Source organism: Manacus candei, unplaced genomic scaffold (genome assembly GCF_025592945.1).
Source record: "Manacus candei isolate 608988 ecotype Guabito, Panama unplaced genomic scaffold, ASM2559294v1 h1tg000119l, whole genome shotgun sequence".
NCBI lineage: Eukaryota > Metazoa > Chordata > Aves > Passeriformes > Pipridae > Manacus > Manacus candei.
Genome location: NW_026138167.1, coordinates 1,292,357 through 1,309,926, shown reverse-complemented (window position 1 = coordinate 1,309,926; position 17,570 = coordinate 1,292,357). Strand labels below are relative to the sequence as shown.

At 41.4% G+C, this 17,570-nt stretch overlaps 1 protein-coding gene across 1 annotated transcript in view; it reads right to left on the bottom strand.

Moving 5' to 3' along the window:
- Positions 1 to 4,288: 4,288 nt before the first annotated feature.
- Positions 4,289 to 17,570, bottom strand: part of KLF13 (KLF transcription factor 13) — a 33,358-nt gene continuing 20,076 nt past the window's right edge. Inside the window, exon 2 of the mRNA XM_051770541.1 lies at positions 4,289 to 9,813. Within this exon, the coding sequence (XP_051626501.1) occupies positions 9,503 to 9,813 (311 nt within the window). The 3' untranslated portion in view covers positions 4,289 to 9,502. The remainder of the gene's footprint in view (positions 9,814 to 17,570) is intronic.

Genomic DNA, 17,570 nt, shown 5'->3' with positions numbered 1-17,570 from the left:
TTTCAGCTCCTGTATCCAAGAGGCCGGGTTTATTTCTAAGAAACTTCCATCTTAGTTCATAAAACCTATGTTCTATCCTTGTAATAGCCCTGTACTTGAGGTAAATTATTTTAAGGACCTGTTGAGGGTGCTACATTGGCTGTGATTCTTCTCTTGCTGAATAACTTCATGCACAGGCCTGGGCATGTTCTCGAGGTCCCAGCCAGCCCCTCCCAAAGCCAGATCACACCACCACCCAGAGAAGCTGGGAGCCTGAGCACAAAAACACAGCCTGTGTACAGCTGGGGTTTAAAGCTGACCACTCAGCTGTGCCTCTACTCCTATTTAACAGCAGTTAAGTGGTGAAGCCCTGTCTTCTTGAAATGCTTCCCCTCTCTCAGTAAACACTATGTAATATGCAATTTTTACAGTGAATTGAAGCATATTTTTACTTCTGAAATACAACCCTTCTGTTTTAGTCCTCCTTAATCATAGTGATTTTGTGGAGAATAACAAATTTTCCATTCACGGACTTAAAACTTGATTTTTTTCCTTATTTCCTTCAGCATTAATTATCCCTCCTAAAAATAGACAGGTGGAGTCCAAAAATATCCAGTGAAGCCTTACTGGAAGGTTTCTTGCAGGGATGCCAAGAGCCAGACCTGATTTATTGACCCAGCCTCGTTGTTTGTGCAGACCCACCCCGCCCCAGGTTCCTGTTTCCAGGCTTGCCTCTTGTTTGCTCAGTTAATCAGCACAGCTGCCTGCGAGGGCTCCTTCGGGGGAAACTCTCCCTTCCCCAGTGCTCAGGGAAGGTTGCAAAAGCTGGGGAGTGTGTGGCTGGTTGCACACCCTCAGTTCCTGAAGCTGAGGACTGCTGCAGGGAGGGAGATGGATGTATGTAGGTCATGTCTTGGAGGGCTCTGCCAACCTGCCGTGCCCGGCAGCGCGGGCGTCTCCCTGGGCTGGCCCTGGCACAGGGGGACTGGCACTCCTGAGCAAAACTTTCTTCTTTCTTCTTCCTCCATGTCGTCCTGTTTCTCCCGGCAGGCTGCAAACGCAGTTTGTGTGACAGCCCCAGAGTGGGAAAGATTGGGATTTGTTTTATGACTTCCAAAGTTAACAAAAAGCTTGGATGTTCAACCAAACCTGCAAGGCCTTGCAACTTCATGGAGCTGTCTGTCTGTAATTTCAAAGGGTTTGAGATAGTTCTCAACCTCAGCTCTGATCAGTGGTGACTGCATTTTGGTGTAGAAGTCTTGATGCAGCCCGGGTTTGGGGCCAGCCACTTGTGGGTGTGCCCTGCTCGTTACTCCCCTCTGGGCAGATCCGAGCTGTGATTTTGATCTTTAGATGTATGTGAGCTTCCAAGTGTGGCATTCTGAGAGTCCCAAACTGACATCTTTTCTGCAGAGGGTGGGGCATGAGGCTTGAGAAAAGAGCTGTAGAGTCTTTGAAGTGCAAAGCTTTGAAGTTTAAAAAAAACTAACAAATTCCTCTTGCAGTTCACTGTCTGTGGAAAATCTGGAAGGTAAGACTTTTAACCAAAGAGACTGGATAACATTTAAAAGTGACAGACTGGGGAAGTGTGGCTTTCACGTTTTAACTGTTTGTGCTGTGGTGGAGAAGGTGAGCTTGATTCAAAGTGTGCACCAAACAACACTGTCAGTCTCCACCTTCCTTCTGCATTCAGATCACGGGCATAAAACGTGTCGTTGAAGGAGGAGGGAGGAATTTCTCTCTTCCCGTTGCTATTGTGTTTTGTTATGTTTTGTGTCTGTTCAGTTTGTCTCCAGGATCAGAGAAATGACTCAGAAAGTTATTTCCACAATAGGAGGGCATGGGAAAACACAAACATTGGTCTCTTAAAGGCACACAGCCCTGTTTGTTACATACTGACATGCCTTACCTTCTACTCTGTTGGAATTGCTACCACATGAGCTACCTTACTCCGTCCTCTAGAACCCTGACTGGATTTTGCACGTTAGGCTTTGTTTTCATCTCTAGAAAATGACATAAAATTACCTTACCCTATACTTCTTTCTTATTTTTCTATACTTATCTTCCCCTGTTTACCTTCCCTTCCCCATTTATTGCACCTCTCCTCTACTCCTCACATTTTTTCACCTTATTCCTCTTTCTGTGCTACCATAAACCCAAAACTCTCTCTGTGACCGCAGCACCATCTCTCCTGTCCTTCAGATGGGCTTTTTTTCCTCACTGGCATTCTCCCATCTACCATCCTGGCACTCTGCACCTTCCCTCTGGGACATGTCCCAGCCTTGGGAAGAGCACTGGGGCTGGCTCTGAACAAGCCAGTCTGGAAGCCTTTGTGATGCAGTCATGGTGCCGCAGGCCCAGCCCTGCTGGGCAGTGCCCAGGCAGGATAAGGACCCAGTGATGCAGAGAAGAAACATCAGCTCAGCAGAAACCAGTGGCACCAGCATCCCAGAACCTCCCTCAGCTCAGCCCCTGGTGCCAACCCCTCTTTTTCCACTGAACATTTGCTGCAGCCAGTAGGAGCCAAAGATGAAATCTATTTCCTGCCTGTGCCAACCAGGTAGGACAGGTTGAGCCTTTCTTTACAATTATGATGAGGCAGCAATTACACTCTAAAGCTGTATTCTCTTGATGAGGTAGAGCTATTACTAAACTCAGTGTTTTGGTTTTGTTAGCACACCTTTGAGCCTGTTCTTGCCTAAAACCCCCCTCAGGTTTTCTCGGATCTCTTTTCTTCACTCTTATTTTTTTCGATGACTTGTTTAACGTAATCTTCTTCTCTGAGTTGCCTAAAGCACAACTCTGGCTCCCAAAGCCAGTGTTCAGTCCTGCTTCCCTCTTCCCTTCTTGCTGTTCAGATATCTGGGCATCCAGACTCCCTCCCTTTCCTGGTGCATGGATTGAGAAATATTAAAATAATCTCTCCCTTTATCCTCTTAGGTGTGCACGTTGTAGCTGCCTAAACATATGTCTTGCCTGCTTGAGTGACTGTTTGACTTAGCTCTCCTCTGCTGCTCTTGGAAAAGATGCTGCAGCCTCTGGTCATCTTTGGAGGTGCTGCCTAACTTGCTCTGAAATTCTTTAGGACAGCCCACATGTATTCTGGTGCCGTGTAAGCCTTCCTAGTCAGGTGCTAGAAACACTTGTCTCACTGTCCTCACCTCATTTTTATTTCAGTCTCCATTTCTCTCCCTTTTCTCTCTGTTTCTATTGACTGTATTTATATTTGTGTCACTTTACTGTCTTGCAACTAACTAGCAAAGCGTGCCATGGGCGTGGTTCCTTGAAAAGCCAGGGCAATGAACTTTAAGGTGGATTACTTTGGAGCCAGAAATGATAAACAGGTAAGGGCAAATAGGAAAATTGTAGCACTATTGTCACTCCTCTTCTGAATTGGTGGACTGCTGCCAAGTCAACGAACATTTCATGGCACATGCTGAGTCACAGGCAAGACAGAAACCCATGCATGCGTTCAGGAACTGGAGGGAAGGTTTTGTGCAGGTGAGAATGTGTAAACACATGTTTCAGAGTGTGGGTGTCTGGGTGGGGAAGCACATAACAGTACAGTATCAAGGCAGCACAACGTCAACTGAAACCCCAATCCTTTGGGAAGGAATTGGTTCTCTTTTCATTCTCCCAGCAAGTTTAGAAAAGTCTTTGACTGCTCTTCTGTTATCAAACCCAAGGCAGATCTTTCATGTAGGACGACTTCTGAAGTGCTACTCTTTGGGGCCTATTTTCATAAACAGTGCCTGGAAGTGTCACACACCCTGTATATCTAAGAAACTTCAGACTCATTCCTTCACATCTGCAAATGCCTCATGTTTTTGAGGAAGTCACTCACATCTGTGTTTCAATTCCCTCATCTTTAAAATCAGGAAAGAACATTTTGAGATCCTTGTGAGATTATATTGCTGCTGTTTTGTCAGGACATTGCCACTTGTGGAGATGATATCACAAATGTGCAAAAACTGGGCTTTGAAAAAAAAGGATGGCTGACTCTCTGACCTTCAAATCGTGCATATTAATCCCATAACCATCTTGTAAAGAAAAATACAGTATATACCAGCTTTGAGAAAGGAATTAAAAAATACTAGTTAAAGCAGAGAAGAGTACACAACATACACAACAAACATCACAGAAGCTTTCTCTCAATGGTTTAAAAACATCCCATTTTAAACAGTAACACTGGATGAAATTTAAACAGAGATATCAAACAAGATATCAAGCATCAAATGAACAGCAGAAACATTAACAACTGATGGCTTTTAGCTGATACATAGAGAAAGAAATTAAGAGAAAACCAATATTTCATAGTTATAGTTTATTTTGGAAAATGTAAACGTCACTAACCATGCATACAAGTTAAGACAATATTTTACAGTTCTTAAGTTTCTTCCTTTTTCCTTTGTTTCCTTTTCCTGTTGTTGCATAGAACATTATCACAATATATAATCTATGCAGTACAAAATACATAAAAAGTTACAGCAGAGCAAGAATAGATGAACATATAACTGTACAACTGTAATACTTCAATGTAGTGACTTAGAGTTGAAAAATAAGCCATGGAAGCATTCATGTGCTGCTGGTGAAGCTGTACAAGTGAGGATGACAGCAGCAGCCTTGCAGTTCACCAAAGCTGAAGAATCGATGTGAACACGTGCACACTCCTGGCACACGTTCTCTGTCACCCATCCAGGCATGTGCTTGTGGAAAAGCACATGTGCTCCCACACACGTCCCCCAGAATGCACAACAGACACAAGCACTGCAGCTGTAACCAGAGATGAAACTCAACCACAAACCTCCAACAGGTTCAACCTTTCCAGATGCAGTGGTATTTGGATCCAGAGATTTGGTTCAGACCCATCACTACCTATAATGAACTGGATCCCTGGTTTTGCTCTGTAGATATCCCTTCATTATTCAGTGTGTAATACAGACACACTGCTGTGTATTTATGTATACACACATGTTATACAATATACACACATATATGCATTTATATATATGTGCATATGCTTATATAAATCTATATATATAAATATATATATATATATATATATATAAAAAACCACCTATACCAGTGAATGGGCTTTTGCATTCTATATTCTGGTTTATGGGATAAACGAGTATAATTTGGTTGCTTTCTTCTGCCTAAGGCTTTAGCTTTATCCCCAAAGGAGTTACAAATACACATGTTCATCAACCATTCACTGACACAGACTATGTTAGCACCCAATGCACAAACACATGGTGTGATGGAGTAAAAGAGCACCTGCAAGTTAGTTTCTAGGCATTACCTGATGAAATTAGTAAATCAAATGGCAATGAAAAAGCAAGATTTAAGCATGTACAGTTGATTTTCCTTATTCTTCACAAACCATGTTCTCCAAAACAACAATGCACTTCACAAAGTACAAATTCTGTAGCTCATGACAAAGACCTGGAGAAAGGCAGTTGTGAATGGGAATAGCTACAAACAGGTGAGCTCCTCGCATGGCCTTTAATGCCCGGATGCATGAAACAGGGAAAGAACTGAACATCTGCAGGGAGGGGACTGAGGTTTTCAAGGCTCTCACAGCTACCATTATTGCAAGGGTTAATGCAATAGAGAAGAGGATACATACAGGAATTAGATGTTAACCATCAAACAGAGGTTTCTGATGACTTGTCATAAATATATACCTTTGTGGTTATGTAAACAGATAGTATGCATGTATTATAAAAGCAAGGAACAACTAATTTGCAGACATAAAAAATTCTCTCAGAATCTAGCTGCCAGGAGTATCCCAGGACTGCCTTCTAAGAAGCAAGATGAAAACTGAATTCATGTTGCCATTGGGCCTTTGCAGAGGATGAGGCTAATGGAAGGGGCAACTGAGTTTCTATCTCCAGGTGAGTGGTGGTAGTGAAATGATGATTTTTAGCTTGCACCCATTTCCTGCAGCAAGGCAGTTCAGCTCAACTCTTCCAGCCAAAGCCAGAATTGTGGCTGGAGAAAAACAAACTTTCAGGGTTTCCTTAATAATAATAAACCTGTTGTTGCAGTCTGAAATTAAAATTAAAAAACCCACAATGGCAGTGTTGCCGCTTGTGAGGACTCACCTCAGCAGGCTGCTGGGGCAACAGAGGAGGCAGGAGAGATGCACACCCCTGCAGACACAGGACTGTGAGGAAACCTGCCCCTTGCCAGGGCAGGACTGCCTGAGTGTGACTGTCTGTTGCTATGCCAGGACTGGTTTAGATTACACCACTGGGGCAAACAACAAGGGCAAAAACCTGAGGTTAGTTTGGATAAGCACCCAGATTTCAAAACACAATTTGAGCTGCTTTGACTTCTTCTATCTGCAAAACTCAGGAGGAACCATCATGAGAATGGAGTCTAATGACCTTGCTGGTCATTAGCCATTTCTAGCAGATGCTGGAAAACAACAAACACTCTTTTTTCATATGAAAATATGAGAAGTTCTGTTCACATTCAGTTTTGGAAACTACTAGTGGTTTGGAATTCATAATTTATCCTAAAACTATGATGTATTAAACATTTAATGGAGTTCTTTCAAACTCTAGCTGGGATTTTAAAACACGGTAACTTGACTGTCACCCTAACACACGCTGAGGAATTTACAACAAAATGTAGAAAAAAAAGTTTTAACAACCAATTTCAGAGACTTTCCTGAAAGTGTAGCTGTGTTGGCTATATCCAGTCCCATACTCTTCTCATTAAATGAAAGGACTGAACTGGAAATTTGACTTTGAACCAATTTATTTTTTCCTGCTAAAACTTGAAGAATTAGTAGTAATATCTATGATGAATATATGTAAAATGTTAGTTTACTGTTAGAGTTAAAGATTGCATAGTTCTATGTCCCTCAGAACAGGTTGTTCCATAATCTTTATATTCTACAATCTCAGCACTAATAAAGCCTGGTGCAAATATTCCTTCTTCAGGCAATTATTAAAACAACTTGTTTGGAATGCATCTGCTGAATTATTGAGCCCTAAATAAATGGACTGGAGCAGTTCCTCCTTTCCTGAAGATTAAATGATGCTCTTGTTGGAAAAGATGATATAACAAACTGAATTTGGAACACGAAGCCTGTAATTTTTGCTGATACTTCGTGCTCCTTCTGTTTTTGGTTGTTCCTCCTGCCCTCCATATCCCTGTATTAAGGTATAATGATAATGAGAAATGTGTTTATGACTTGTTTTGAAGTATGTACACAAGACACAGCTGACCTGTAGAATTCCTTGAGCTAGATATCTTAAATGCCTCTTTACTAACTACAGCAGAAGAGCTCTTTCAGCAGTCACAGAAATGATTGGAATGTGAATTCCTGTTACCTGCATTGTATCAAGTTGTTAAAATTGTGTATCTCAGTAGATTTTTTAAAAAACCATAAAATAAGAACAGAGGAAATCTGTAGAGGCAAACAGACCTGGCTTTCCCCTAACTCACAGAGGTTCAGCAACCCATCACATAAACTCAACAATACTTGTCATCTTGCAAAAAACCCTAGCAATCCTCTTTTTCTGTGAAATGAAGCAGTAGAATTATGCCTTGCACGACTTCCAATCCAAAAGGGGAAACTGTGATTTTCTAAGAGGTGAAATATGGAGAAAATGAATGTGAAAAAATATCTGCACTTTATGTATTTATCTATATAACTAATAGAATGTGTAGTATCAGGAATAATGTAAATATTATGGAAGTACCTATGAAACTACTTGGAAACCTACATTAGCCTCTCACAGTTAACATACAGTACAACAAAACCTTGCAAAATTGGATCAATGCAAAGCAGCAAGATACAGGTTCATTTGGAATCTGGGAGCATTCACTTAACATCAAATGACAGGTTTGGCATTGAGAGCTTCTTCTCACCATGCTACACTTAACTGCATTTATACCCTACAGTAAAAACAGGATCCCCCAAAATTCCAGAATCAAAAGGACCTGAAGTTATAATATGCACTATCAGACCAGACAAACACGGAAAGTGTATTTGCTGCCAGTGAGGTCTTCAGTACATCACAATGCTCCTGCACTTTCGCTATGTTTTCTACCATACAAAACATAAAAATCCACCTCCTTCTGCTCTATCTAGTGTCAAATATTTGAAAGTTATTGAAAAGTAGCCAATATTCCCTTTCTGTTATCAAGCAGTTATTCAGAAATAAGAGCACCTTGCTTTATGCTGGTATGTGTATTTTTGAGAAACCTGTAGTAGTGCTGAGCTGTAGTCACTTTAATTTAAAACTTAATGCATATTTTACTTTTCCAGTCAGAAGATACCTTATGATTTTCACTTCTTTCATCAGCAACCACAATTTTGATGCAACAGAATACAGAAACTATGTCTTAGCCAATTTGTTTTTCTAAGACACAGCTGTACAGCAGGTAAGTACCTTGATAACAGTTTTGGTGGGCATTGGTTCAGTAATGCTATTTCCACAATTCATTAAAAAAAAAGAAGAGAGAGAAAGAAATAAAGGAAATTGTTCAAGTCAGTGTGGTTTGATTTGAATATTCTGTTGGTCCCATACTGAGCAGGCAGTGCAGATAGCTTAACAACTTGGAGAGTGTGACGACAGAAAGCCTCCGAGACTCCAGGCCACCTTGCAAGAAAATGTTACCCAGTGTAAATATGTTTCTTCGTGATTTAGGTTACTTACTTTTAAGGCATCTTGTTTAAATGTTTTTCTCAGAATTTTATCTAGCATGAAACAAACCAACAAACAAGTTTATCAACCTCCCAGAGATTTTTGCAATAGAAAATTGGTTTTGGAGCATCTTCAGCATGAAGTGAAAAGACGGCTTGCCATCAAAAGCAGAGGGCAGCTTGAAGAAAGACAGGAGTTCTGTTTAGACACTCCCCAACATAGGTATATAATGAGGAAAACAAACAATAGAAGAGTCTGGTACTACATTCCAGTATTGGTTTGGTTTCCGTATTGTTTGTTTGTTTTCCCAATGTGTGAAAGAACCTAACAAAATCTTCTGAGTGCAATTATATTTACAGAGTAAGGCCGTGGTTAGGGTGTGTCTTCATTGTAATTATTGTGTAACATAAATATCCATCCCTGAGAAAGGAGAAGGGGGACACAAATCCAACACAGTTCATTTGTAAGTGTATGTACGCTCATGTTGTGCAATCCCGTCTTATAAACTACTTTGACACCTGAGGTGAATTGTGGGGCTTTTTGCCTTTTTTTTATTTTTTCTCATTTTCTTATAAAGAATAATGAAGAGGATCCATAAATGGTTGCAAAATATATGACATATTGAGACAGCAGGAGTCACTAAGTGTAACGTAAGTTTGTCCGTCCATGAGGTTAGAACAGCCACTCGTGTGGTCGGGTAAAGCAAATTTGACTAGAAATTGCAGTGGGGGGAAGCTATTTACTGATTTTTTAAGAAGGGGGCGTAGGGGAGGGAAACAACAGTTTTCCAAAGGTGTGCAACACAAGCCGAAGTGCCCCGGGCGTCGGAGGCGCGGTGCCGTGGGCAGCGGGGCGGGCTACGGGGAGCTGGCGGGGCTCAGCGTGGGGCTGGAGGCGTCCGAGCGGCTGTGGTCACTGAGGGAGCCGGCCCTGGAGCCGCTGCCGGCCCTGGAGCCGCTGCCCGCCCGGCCCCGCAGCATTCCCGGCTGGAAGTTGGCGTGGCGCCGCGCGTGCTTCGTCAGGTGGTCGCTGCGCATGAAGCGCTTCTCGCACAGGGGGCAGCGGAACCGCTTCTCGCCCGTGTGGGTGCGGTGGTGCCGCGCCAGCTCGTCCGAGCGGGCGAACTTCTTCGTGCAGCCCGGCCAGCTGCACTCGAAGGGCCGCTCACCTGCGGGAGGCACACACGGCACGGTTAGAGCACAGCACGGACTCCGCCGGGCTTTGTACGCGCGGGGTAGCACAGAAAGGCTGGGAGCCAGGCAGAGCCACTACCTGGATGGGGAACGCGGTACCCTCTGCTGCTCTGGTATTCCAGTCCATCAAAAAGTACTGCCAATCCAGCTAGTGATATACCTTATTGGATAACTGCATCTTCAGGGACGCTGGGCTCCTGATCCTTTCATGGATATCACATTTCAAATCTCTTGTGCTCTGTTGGACTTAACTTCATTACTTGATAATACCTGTACTGAGCTTTATAGTATATTCACTTATTCCTCCAAGCTGTCCCTATGTGTCTGACTCAATGCTGAAGTTCAGAAGGTGTGATGAAGTCTCCCTCTTCAGCTATTTACAAGCAATTTTGGTAAAAATGAAGATTGGCAATGTTGAGGCACTGATTTGAGGCTCCCACCTTGTATTCTCCACAGCCATGCCTGTGTTTTCTGCATCTGCTACAAAGCACTGTGGTTTCTCGTGTTCCCTGCCTTATGCCTCCAGAAGGGAGGCAGGGAGCACTGTATTCCAATCAGGTAAATGTGTCACATTGAAGGGATCAGCTTCTGTCAACAGCTCACGTGAACCCCCTGACCTGTGACACTGTCAGAGCCATGACCAGTGAGCCCAAAGGAGCAGTGACCTCGTGACCTGATGCGGTTGTGAGCCCTCAGCCATGGAATCACCTCTCACAGCACAGATGCTGTGCAGGAGCTCTGCACATGGGCACTGTGGGAGATGTGCAGCCTGAGAAGCTCTGCACATTGTTGTTGGGCAGATGGATATCTGGAATGTATTCCCAGCTTCACCACTGATGTGCTGCATAGCCTTGGGCACCTCACATTATCTGTTTCCATTCTTAGCTTCTCCGTTTGACAAAAATGAAAACATTGAATCATGAAATGTGCTACTACTTCTGCATATTGCTTTGCTTCTTACTGTCACTGAGTCTGAACATCTCATATTCCTTATTTGTTACTCATCAAGAACGTGTTATTCTTTTGTGAATACACAGAGAATTTTTCATAGTTATAATTTTAATAACTTCCTACTTGCACTAATCCTAATGTTTCTAATTCTGAATAGCCAGTTCAAGAGGCCTAGAGAGCTATATAAATTCTGCGGCAAAATAAGAAAGAAAAGTTCTCCCCACACTACACTAATTGGAAAATAAAGAAAGAAATTAGCCTTATGGAGAAATTCAATGCACCTTAATCACAATAGAGAGCAAAACTGACCCCAGCAAACCTTCAATCTAAGCAGCCAATACTCTGCTTTAAATTCACACATTTGGCTGTAACATTTATCTCCAGGATCTACTTAGGAGGCTCCTGCTCAGAAAAATAGTTTTATAAGTTCCTCTCCTCTCTATTCATGATGCCTGCAAGATACTTCAGCCAAATCTCAAAGAGTGTCTCAATGAACAGATAGGCAAGTCTTTTTTTAAATAGGATTTTGTTCAAGAATCTGAAGAAAGCAAGTGTTCCTGATGTTTCATTGATTATTTAGAAGAAAGATCAAGTCTCATTAGACCAGCTGTTCTTAAGCACCTTTGGTGGATTTCATTCCCCCTCCAACTACACTGCATAATGCAATGGTGTATCTGTGAAGGACCCAATGACATCTGCAGATGGAGAACCACGAGCACCACCTCTAGTGCTCTGCAAAAGGCAGCAAAGACAAACAGAACTGCTTTCAGTTGGCTTCCCCTGAAATGTAGGGCTCCACAAATGATTTTAAGAATACAAACACAACCAGCTGGTTTTGAAGGATATAGTCTTGTTGCTTAAAATAACCTGTGCAAACCCATTCAGTGTCCTCCTTAGCCTTCTCCCGCCTGCCTTCCCTGCTGTTAGGGAGTGACCTCCCCCTCTGCTGATAGAAATGGGAAACATATATTTTGGCTGTTTTTTATATATCTTTTCTTAGATATGCTCCTGCCTGTGGTGGGACATGCCAGTCATCCCTGTTGTGAAACCAGATTCACCAGTCTTCTCCCTGTGTTTTGGTCATACAACAGAGAAAATTCTATGAGGACTTTGGAACCTCTGGGAAGGGCAGTGAGACATGGTCTGAGAGGTGGAGGTGGATCTGGCCTGCAAAACTGGAGTTTCTCATCCCTCAGCTATGCCATCATTTTTTGGTAAGGCACTGGCTTTTGGATGTTTCTATTGCCTGAGTCCATTTTCTCTGTGTTTATTGGTGTTACAAATGGTGTCAGCAAATGTTCTTCCCTTGAAGAACTGTCCCATGAAATGACTGCTTGCAGACAAGAAAGGCAAAAGTTTTCATGCAGTGTTTTGCTTCTGCTGTTGAGAACAGCATGAAGCACAAACAAAATGGTACCTTTTTTTTTAGTAGTTTGCATGGCATCAGCTGCTCTTGTCTATGATTCTATCATTGGGGAGCCAGCAGTAGGGACAACATTCCAGTTCCTCACAAGAGAGAGGTTCTGAAGCAGGATTGTGTAAGACCTGTGTTATCCAGCACTAACAGACAGGTAATGAAGGTATTGCACAACTTATCTCCCCTCTCTCCACTGCACATCAGATCTGGATGAGAACATTCAGGTTCCTACTCACCCTCTGATTTGACATTAATGATGGTGGTGAGGATTTGGGTGCTGAGCCAAAAAATGTTGTCTGTCTTCCACTACATTTCTACTGTCCTCTGTCCTACCCCTTCCTAGGGACTATTTTTCCCCTCAGTCTTCTCTAGTCTTGATTTGACATCTTCTTGGTAGTTGTCTTTAAGTTTCTTGGTCAAGTGGTTTTCTACTAACAGCTGGCATCACTCTAGTAGTGGTGATAGCTCTCTAGAGTGTTTCCCAGCTTTGTTGAGGTTCAGCAATTCCTCTTCAAAGAAAAACTGTATTGTGAGGAAATGCTGGATGCCTTGTGTCAAGATATGAGAGTCATTATTGTTCAGAAAAAATTAATACACAGCCTGGAACAAAGTTGCTGTGGGGTATTAATTAAGACAAGACCAAGTTGCTGCTCCAAAACCACACATGGAAATTCATAGCCTGTCATCGTTCTCATCTCTCAAACAGAAGGGATGTGGTTTTCTGTGTAGGTAAGTTATATAAATGTCCTTTTACCAGCAGTAAAGCAATCAACAGAATGAGAGATTATATGACTTGATTGCCTAATCTCATTAAGGAACAGGCAGCCACAGTACAACGTTCTTGCATAAGCAGCAGCCCGTGGACATGTTGTGCTCAACAAAGAGCTCTCACCATTAAAATGGCTGCACAGAACACAATAAGGATTCATTCAGCTCCACTTAGGCAATGCCCAAGTCAGAGTTTTACCTTTGTACCCCGAGTGAAGAATGTGATCTTACAGATTAATGCAGAAATGTTATCAAATATCTTAGATGTGGCAGGAAACAATCATGTGAATGTGAATGTTGAGAGTGTTAATGCTGTGCCTTGGCAGCAGCAGTATCTTTGTGCATTATGAGCCTTACTAGCAAGTCTCAAAGAGTGGTAAGTCTCCAAAAGGTAAAGATGCTTGAAAAAAAATGAACCAAAAAGCAACTCAGGCTTCTTTACTCTTTGGAGATGCAAGTGAGAGATGCCTTTAAGGCACTGGAATATTGTAAGGAAGGAATATTGTAAATTATTCTTTCACAATTTTAAATAGGTTTGGATTATGTGTTCCAAATCCTACTAAACAGTAACCTTTCTAGCTCCTCTGCCAGAGCACGTGACACCACATAACTTGTGTTTAGAGCTACACAAACTGATGGGAAGACATCACATTTGAGAATTGAATTCAGCTGATCTTAACTGAAAATTACACAAGCAAGAACATTTTTGGCTTTTTCCTGAACTCCACCCAGTCCAAAAGAAAGAAGTGTGTAAAGCTGCATTAAGAAACTTGCAGTGCTCAGTGAGTGAAAGTACGTGAGCTGTGCAGGTGCACTGAGTTCTGAATTCATTCCAGAGGCACAGATCTGGCTGCTCATGCTGCTCATATTGTCTGGCAGAGCTGACTGCCAAGGGAAACATGGAATTGCCTGGGCTATAGAAACAGAATTTAAAAAAGGCACTTCTCTCCTCTCTTGCTGGAAGGGATTCAGAAGTATCCAGAGCCAGCCTGGCCTTTATAAAGGCCCTTTGTATTATTCTATATTTGTCAATCATTATATATATTGAGGCAACTGTATGTAGATATGGGAAACAAAAACTACAGAGACTGTGGAACCAGATCTGATGTCTACTGAGCTTGATTGGTACTGTACTTTTAGTGCACATGTAGTTTTAAGGACTCCTTTCCTATGTAGTGACACTGCTGTACAGACCTGGAGTTATCTCCTTCCTGCTTCACCAGTTCATCTCTATGATATCCACCATTTGAGTGTCATTTAAAAACAGATACCAAGTACTGTGTAGGCCTGAGCATACTTTAAAAATAACCTGCTACTGACTGAAATGCCCAAGCAGTTTAAGACAATTGTGACACCAACCATTTTCTGAACTACAATGCAAGGATTAGGCAATTGTGTCTGAACAGTCTGAAGTGTGATATCTGCTGCCCTACAGATCAGTGTACTAGCAAGTCAAACCACGTACTGGGGGCTATTTTTTCAATTTAACTCATGTAATAACCCTGCACATTATGTTAAGCTCTTCCAGCATATGCCAAGGACATGCAATAACAAAGAAATTTGTATACTGGGAATTCCACAAGTGCCTGTAAAACCAGAAACAGTAAGCCAGAAACAATTTTCTGTGATCTTTAATCTGTTCTGCTGCTTCACAGAACAGCACTGTATGTTGTTATAAAAACAGACTAGAAACCTGAACATGCCACTGTGTGCTATTCTTATATTTCTACATTTTCATATATGTAATTAAGAGTATATTTGGAAACATGGATCAGCAGGCTGGGTGGGGAGGATGAGGGCCAGACAGTTAAACAGGGATGTGACAGAAGCAGCCTTCCTCCAGGAGAGGAAATGCTATCCTGGGAAAGAACATTCAGCCAAGCAGACTATGCTTCTTGAGCGTGGATGTTATTGAAAAAAAAAAAAAAGAGAAAAGGTCGTCATTCAATAGCACTGATACATATTTATGAATATTTTAGTTTCTGTTATTCTCTTTGTTTATAAAGAAACCCGTTTGCATGGCCAAAAACCAAATCCTTAACCTTCTCGGTGCAAGAAAGAGTAATGCATAGCTTTGATGTTGCTTTGATGTTAGACAAATGGTGGTTTCTTTAGTAAGTATTTAAAAAAGGATCAAAAAATTCCAAAGCCTCACAATTCCTAATTCCTATCAAATGAAACTAGTTAGTTTTAAATTAATGATTTTGGGAGTGATATAACCAAGTAAGGCAAATGCAGTAGTATTTTACATCTGCTGTTGTGTCTGTACAACAGCTTTTGGGTATCTTGTTCACACCCATCTAACAGAGGTAGCAAAGTCAGCAACATTAAGCTTCACTAGTCCCGGGGAAATTAGGATGTTTTAGTAATGCTCTCAGTGAAAAGAAAAGTTAGAGGGTGAATTTGACTGTCACTAGACACTGGAAACCCCTGATGGGAGTGTGGTAAGAATGTCCCAATCCAATAAAAGCTCCAGTTGGAGTTCCCATGTTACCAGACCCTGGGACACACAAGGACCTGGGTTGCATTAGGACCTGCTGACAGAAGCAGGCAAGTTCTGCTAATTCCATTATCTGTCAGTGACCTTTTTTTAGGAACTGGAGTTCTCAGAATTCCAGCAGGGACAGAGCCAGGCATATACAACCTCACTTCAAAGTGTGCACATCTTTACTTTGATCATAACAAATCCAGTCATTAAACTAATAAATTATTGGATCATTGTTTTTTATATGCATAGGAAACTACTCCCAAGCAGGAGCTGCAACAGCTACCGTAGTATCCACTATTTAAATGCTTGGTTTATTTTCTGTACCTTAACATTTTTATTGACTTATTTAGACATGTATGAATATTTCTTGAAAGAGGCCAGTTTACATTTTAAGTGTTTACATCTGTGTTACTGTTTGCTCTGGAAGTCCTGTATTGCTCCATGTGGGAGCACAGCTCACAGCACATGACTGATCTGTTAAACCACAGCTGACTAGAACACCTCAAACAGCAAATGCTGAGCACACATGTTCAGGTACTATAATGATAATGGCTGCAAAGGAGAAAGGAGAGAAATGTCAGTAGTGAAAAATTCCTCCCCAGTCAGATCTGCCCCAAACCAAAATAGCTCCTCTCCTCTGTTCCATGCAGATATCTGTTCCTCTTACAAATACTAGCACTCACTCTCATCAGAATGGAAACAATCTTTCTTTTTTTTTTTAAACAGATTACATTCTATCAGTTATATTCTAGGCTTTTATTTCAAACTTGTTCAATAATAGCTGAAAACTCAGTTTACACTAATTTTAACTACTTAACTGCATTTTTATCAGCCACATTTGCTTCTCTTTTGTCAAAGCAGAATCATTCTAACATAATCCATTGTCTAAAATACACATTCCATGGCTTTACTGAATATCTTTTTAAACAGGGATGCCCAGGCTGAATTGCTCTGTGTGAGGTTCTATAGGCTTGGCATTTTTTAAATTTTTAAATATCCATGTTTTTTATTCTGCATCTTTGCACAGTGAATTAAGAATCATCTGAAATTTGAACCTGTTAGCTTTTCCAAGTTATTTTCTGCCTACCATGCTAGCTCCTGATTGACTCCTGCTTAGTTCTTGCTTTCTCTCTGCTGCAGGGCACCACTGTGTGTTCAGTAAATTAAGCCCTGTGTTCCACTCCCAACCCAAACCTAGCTCTGGACCACTTCACACACCCAGTAAGTAGCTGGAAGTTATGTTCCAGGATCTGGAAAATAAATCTTACAGCAAATTGGCTTTTAAATGAAATGGGCATAAACTTAATAAAAAGAAATATTGCTACATCCTTTGCTAAGGTTTTGAATGAAAGAGGCTAAAACGATGTGAAATAAAGGCTAAAACGATGTGGATAACTTTTTTCATGCTCAGTTGAAAAATTAAAAAAACTTTGAACTGCAGAAGAATTCAGCAAACAAAGAAGCCCACAGTAATTTTATTTTTAGTTGACCAAAATGTTTTACTTCTTTTGGAATGTTTTTTTATAACACTATTTTAATTCCTTTAGCTTTGGGGACAGTTTTCAAGACAATGATGACGTTAATCTGAACTGAAGTAATGAAACACACTAGCACAATTTTTCTGAAATCAAAACAGTCAGTCTAAACTGTTTTCTGACTACTTGTTAGGGAACAACTGTTCATCAGAAAGTGTAGTTTCTATAGTTCCTGCTAGTAAAGAAATGCAAAGTTTTTAATATTCTTCATTAACATTTCTTGGCAGCTTTCCCTCCATGAAGATTAAATGCCTCATATTTTTACTAAGTGACTAACTGGAGATCTGATCTTTTAAGGGAACAATTTCATTTGTATTTTCAACTTCCACTGAACTCCCTGTGTTTATAAGCACAAGGGAATTCCAAAGACAGCTAACAAGGGGCTAAACAGCCAAGGGTAAGGAACATGAAAGTCTGTCCTCTACTTCACAGAGGAATCTTGGAATAGATTTTAGATCTATGCTGAAAATGTGACTGTGCCTTCTGGCATCGCAGTAGGACCCAGGGAGTCTGAGGTGATTCCCTACAACATGTTAAGGACAAGAAACATTTTCCAGTGTTATGCTAAGCTGC